This window comes from Sabethes cyaneus, chromosome 1 (genome assembly GCF_943734655.1).
Source record: "Sabethes cyaneus chromosome 1, idSabCyanKW18_F2, whole genome shotgun sequence".
In the NCBI taxonomy this organism is placed as follows: domain Eukaryota; kingdom Metazoa; phylum Arthropoda; class Insecta; order Diptera; family Culicidae; genus Sabethes; species Sabethes cyaneus.
This window is the reverse complement of record NC_071353.1, coordinates 10,761,321-10,767,014: the sequence shown is the minus strand read 5'-3', so window position 1 is coordinate 10,767,014 and position 5,694 is coordinate 10,761,321. Positions and strand designations below refer to the sequence as shown.

The 5,694-nt window shown below is 41.0% G+C and overlaps 1 protein-coding gene across 1 annotated transcript; it reads left to right on the top strand.

Moving 5' to 3' along the window:
- The first annotated feature begins 1,237 nt into the window (after window positions 1-1,237).
- LOC128743753 (alpha-2-macroglobulin receptor-associated protein) lies at window positions 1,238-2,789 on the top strand. The gene is made up of 2 exons (XM_053840417.1): window positions 1,238-1,526; window positions 1,625-2,789. Exons 1-2 carry the CDS (start codon window positions 1,329-1,331, stop codon window positions 2,558-2,560), a joined length of 1,134 nt encoding a protein of 377 aa, XP_053696392.1. The 5' UTR covers window positions 1,238-1,328; the 3' UTR covers window positions 2,561-2,789.
- Window positions 2,790-5,694: the final 2,905 nt, after the last annotated feature.

Sequence of the window (5,694 nt, the reverse complement as noted above, 5' to 3'; positions counted from 1 at the left end):
TCCTTAAAAGGGCTGACTGATGATTAATAGAGCTTATTCTAAATCATTAATTGATAGTAATTGTACTTGTTAACAAGCTTGGTAGCTTCAGAGACAACCAACTTACCCAATTCATTAGATGACAGCAAACTGATGGAGATCTAAAGTCCGCGAGAGGTAATCGTGAAGCCCTTCTAGTAGTGAGCCATACCGGAAAACCTAGCGGCAGTGCATTTGATTAAATAGTTCATGCTGCTGATTGTCTATTGAAAAACACTACTCTAACTCTCTTTATCCCTTGCCCTTCTTGGTCAATTTGTCACTAACGGTTGTGTCATTCTAAGGGTGCGATGGTGCACTTTACGTACAACATGCTGCATAAAAACAGATGATATGATCAAGTAGTCTTGGCTTCATTCAAACAAATTTTCAATGTCCCTCCTTTTTTCTAATTTCTTTCGTTTTATCAACGACGTGTCTAGAGAGTGTTACCTGTAGTAACTTAGCAACGAAAACTAATAATGAAAACGCTTAACGCTTAATCTATCACTTTTTCGTGTCACGATTATCTTTGCTTTCGTAGCATGCCACCCTATTAAAGTAAGGCGTAGTCCTACGTCAAAAAGTGGTGTCTGAATCTTCTAGTATAGGCCAAAAATCTGGCCTTGGTCCAGAACTGGTCGTTTCAAGGGATAATACAGTCACAAGGGTTCAACCAATCACCAGGGCGACCATATTCTACAGCTGTCACCAAAGAAAATTTTTTGATCGTTTTCTATGGCAGGAAGAGATGTGGAAGGAAAGTGAAAGAATAAATTTACCGCCTTCTGTGAACGTTTGTGAACATTGGAGATTTTGTTGTCACTTGCTGCATATTACTGCTCAATTTTTGAAATTGAGTATGCATATTGTTCAATTTTTGAAATTGGATTATATTAAGTGAATTAAGTCCTACACTTTTAAAACAAAATTAGTTTTTCCTTCGTAAGAATATAAAATGTTTTTGATTTTATCTGTTAGGTATACCACTATTGCCGCCATGCTGCTGTGCAGGCGAGTGGCACGTGGCTTGCGCTGTTGGCGCTTTTAACCCGAGTAACGCTCGAAGCGTTACAAGTGTGTGGTTCTCTTGTTAGCCGTTCAGCGCTCGTATCGGTAACGAGACATGTTTTTCTGCCCAAAGCCCAGCTGGATTTCATTCTGATTGGTCAGCTGTTTGTTGTCTGTCAGTTTCACGCGTATTATTATTTTAATTTTTCTTAGTTAGAAGATACCGCTTAATGAATAAAATTCATAAAACACGCATCAAATTTAGAATAGTGTAGTGTAAAATAATTTAATTAAGTAGAATGTGTCGCCTGCAAGCGTGTGCGGTATTTTTTGTTTTGTTGGCCGTCAGTTCTGCTAGCGCGGATAAGGCGTCCGGTAAATACTCGAAAAAGGCAAACGAAGTACAGGATTCGGAAAGCTACGATCCGGATTTTCGTAAAATCCAGCGTCCCTTCCGGATGGCAAAGCTGAACTTGGTTTGGTCGAAGGCTCAACACGTGAGTAGAACTTTGTATAAACTTTATTTTTTTATTACTACCCACAAGTTGGTCAAGGTGAATTTGTTTTCATTTCATTCCACGATTTCATGATGCAGCGCCTGACAGAACCGAAGCTGAAGTCTCTGTTTACTGAGCTAAAAATCCACGATAAGGAGGAGCTTGCCTGGAAGCAGCTCAACTCTCAGCACAAGGATAAGGAAGGTATCAAAGAGGCGGAATTGCGTAAAAAACTCATCGGTATCATGAGTACGTACGGGCTGCTAGAGCACTTTGACGATACGCAGGATCCGGAAAAGTACAAGCATTTTAAAGCTTATAGCGGTAAGGATAGTTACAAAAACAAGAGCCTGTTTAAAGATAAGAAGCTGAATAAGCTTTGGGAGAAAGCAGAGACGGCAGGTTTTACCCAGGAAGAGTTGAATGCCCTGAAGGAGGAATTCGAACACCATCAGGAAAAGATTGATGTTTATTACAATTTGTTGGAGCAGTTGGGCGATGATGTCAACGCTGGTACTAATGTTCACGAAAATGCTGTGAACGAGGAAGAGCACGATCGGTATAACGAAATTGCCACGGCCGAAGAGGAAAACAATGATATTATGGCTGCGCAGAGGGGCGAAAACAAGCAGAACGCATATCTTCACAAATCCAACCAGTTGCGAGAGAAACACCGTGAAATCAGAGACAACTTTGACCGGCTGGAGCGAGTTGCTTCCAAGGGACCCAACAGTCAGGATTTCATCGAACCGAAGGTGCAAGGATTGTGGCGCGTTGCGTTGGATTCCAACTTCACGGCGAACGAGCTTGCCTCGCTGAAGGTCGAATTGCTGCACTACGAAAGCCGGCTGCTAAAACTTCGCCATATGCATGCCGAACACGCGCTCAGCATGGAGAAGCACAAGCATGCCAAACACGGCGATAAAGCGGATACGCACAAAATGATGGAGGAAAATATTAAGAAGCAAACGCGGAAGGTGGAGAAAATTCAGGAGAATGTGGAGAATCGTATCTTTAAGCATTCTGAGCTGTAGGAATAGAAGAGCCAATTTTTCCGGTCTCGAATAATTGTAGTCATTCTGAATCGGGCAGGGAGTGTGTCAATTAGTTAGGTTTAAATTTCAATTTTAATAAAAAAATATACTTTGTGCTCTACTAACTGAAATAGAATGTGAGGTTTGCAATTTTATCAACAAAAAGAACATTTTTGGTAACTGAAATATTTATTTACAATGCTCATGCTCAATGCATCATGTGTTAAAATGTCTGTAACTGATTGATTTTTGAATAAAATTTAACCACAGTTAATTACACTACATGTCCATAAATATCGATATATCAAACGGCCCCCAATGTGAGACAACTTGGTGCAGCTAAAAGAAAGTGTTGTAAAGTAGGTAGTATTGCATCGATAGGCGACTCGCGGTAGAATGTGTGCTCCGCATTTGGAGTACACGCCCAAGCGAGTACTGCCCATCTTCCAGCCTAACGGTGGGCGGCACCCGCACATGCACGCGTTATCCATATTTTACATTATTAATCCTATTCTTTAAAGTTTGCTAACGATTATAAACATTATTTTTTGTCGTTTTGCTCAGTCGTCGGGCATCGTCATCGTAGGGCCACACTTTCATTTACGAACTTCGGCTGTACTTCTGGTTCTGGGGGGAGTTTGATAAGCTCGGTAAATTGTCATTCCTTTCGCGATCTCCTGCACTCATAACTAGCTGACCGAAGTCATCATCCTCATCTGAATTATCCGAAGGTTCGCTTCTATCCGGTGCTGTCCTAAGCAAAGCCGTCTTTCGTCGACGTTGCTGCTTCAAACGAAGCTGATTTTTTCTCGAATTAATTGTGCGGGGCCTTGGTTCGAAAGTTTCAAATCCGGTTTCTTCGTCGTCGGAAGCTGGTTTTGAGTTGCTAAAATCTCATAAAATATTAGAATTAATGTTTCATTATGTAATGCAGTAATACCAACTCTGAATCATTTTCATCCGATGTGGATGCAGGTCCTGTTGCATCATTTGAGCCTACGAATTCCATTACGTCTGCCGGTGGGACCTGGAACAGTCTACTCATTTGTGGGTAGTAATTATTGGCATCCGGACTGCCGCGCACCATACTGTGTGAAGATGAAAGGTATTTTTTGTGTGTTAAAACCAGAATTAGGTGAGAAAAACATTGGTTATTCATCGTCATACCCGATCGGCAGTTGTTTCCGTACGTTGGAGGACCACAGCCCTGCATCCTGTGATTGCAACGGTGGAGCCGGCATGGTTCGCACTACGATCGCACCACGTCCGGGTGACCCGGACCGTTTACCGTGTCCACCCCAGCAAGAATGACCGTAGCTGAGGCAACCGCCTAAAGACATATGAGGAGGAAGCAAGCACAGGAAGGAGAGAAAAAATCAGAGTGTAAATATTGTGCAGAAGAAGGCGTGATTGCTTGTTTGTCGTTAGATTTCCCGGTGCGTAACGCTGTATTTGCGGTTCAAGGGCAGCCGCAATTCCCAAATTAAATTTTCAAATGTACATTGGTGGGTGAACGGTTTTGTTTTATGTTTGCGAAACTGTGCTACTACGGAGCAGGACTGATCGATATAGCTCTATGTTATAGAATGTTAGATATAATTGAAAATGTATTTGTATTGCGTAAAAATGGAGGGTGGGGGGTAACTTCATAGGAAAACACTATATACGCGTTGCGAAATATATGAAATAATGTTGCATTAATAATTAAAACATCCTGTTACACACTTCAGACAACCCTTCTAACGTAACATAAATATCAGGATGACACAGTTGTCACCATAATGGAAGCTGCGACAACAGGTAACCAGCAGATTGTAGTCACGTTCATCTACTTCCCGGGCACCCAGAACGGGATTTGACAACCCGAGGTAGCTGCACGCGCGCGTTAGGGCAATTGGCTACGTTCCTCACTGTGATACCGTCGTCATAGCCTATGACGACCAGAGTCTATGAAGATTAGGCTCATTTTGGAGTGTCCAAGAGTTAAAGCACTGGGCTGGCTGGGTGGCTAACCGCTCGCTACGGCTGTGTCCAGAAGAACCAAAAACAACCACAAACAAACAAGAGTGTGGTATGATGTGGAAGAAAAAATATGTAATTGGTATAAAACATTTTTTACTGCTATTAACATCCAACATAATTACGCATGGGCTTGTGTTTACTTTGATACCATTTTTCAACACAATCTTTGTACATGTTAATTACTTCTAATACGTTGTGCTAATTGATGTATTGAACAAAGCAACATTTTAAGTTCCAAGGAGTCACGCTAAATAACTGCATTTGGCCTGGTTGCTAGCTTTGATAGCATCAATTTAATGATCATTAAAACTCGATTTTTTTGTTAAGGGGGACTTAGACTACTTTGTCCATTGAATTGAACTTTTGTGTAGTGTCAGGTAAACCAAACACCATTATACAAGTGATTGGCCATTTGCCGCTACACGTTCCCAGTCAGGTATGATATGGTTTATGAAACCAATAACCTTCCTTCAGATGTGTGGATGAATTCTCCCAATAAGGCAATAAACGTTATTCGTTGTATAATACCTTATTGGGACAATGCCATCGATCAGCAAGTGGAAATCACTCATACTAATAGTGATACGACACCCTGATGTGGCGTACAAAAAACTGGGGCCTGCCACAATAGATCAAATAACTGGTCGCAGTGGAAAATGTACCCAACCGGAAAAAAACATAAGCAGGTGGCACGAATCTGGACATATTTTTTTTAAACAAGTAAATATTTTGACTTGATGGCAAAATGTACAAAAAATATAATCTGCGACATTATAGATAACAATTTTTCCTAGATGATTGAAGGCGTAGTCAGGCTGGGAATATTTGATTCATCCAAAAGAATCGTTTCTGTTTAGATTTTTGCTACAAATATTCGTATTATTTATTAACTACTAGCTGACCCGACAAACTTCGTATTGCCACAAATTAAACTGTGTTGTACATAAATCGTGAATCTCGGGAGAGGGGCATTATTCCCCTGCTAAAGAGGAGAGGGATCTCAATTCACCATAGAAAAAAAAATTGCCTGCAAAAACACCCTCATGCTAAATTTGGTTCCATTTACTTGATTAGTTCTGGACTTATGAGGAAATTTGTATTTCATTTGTATA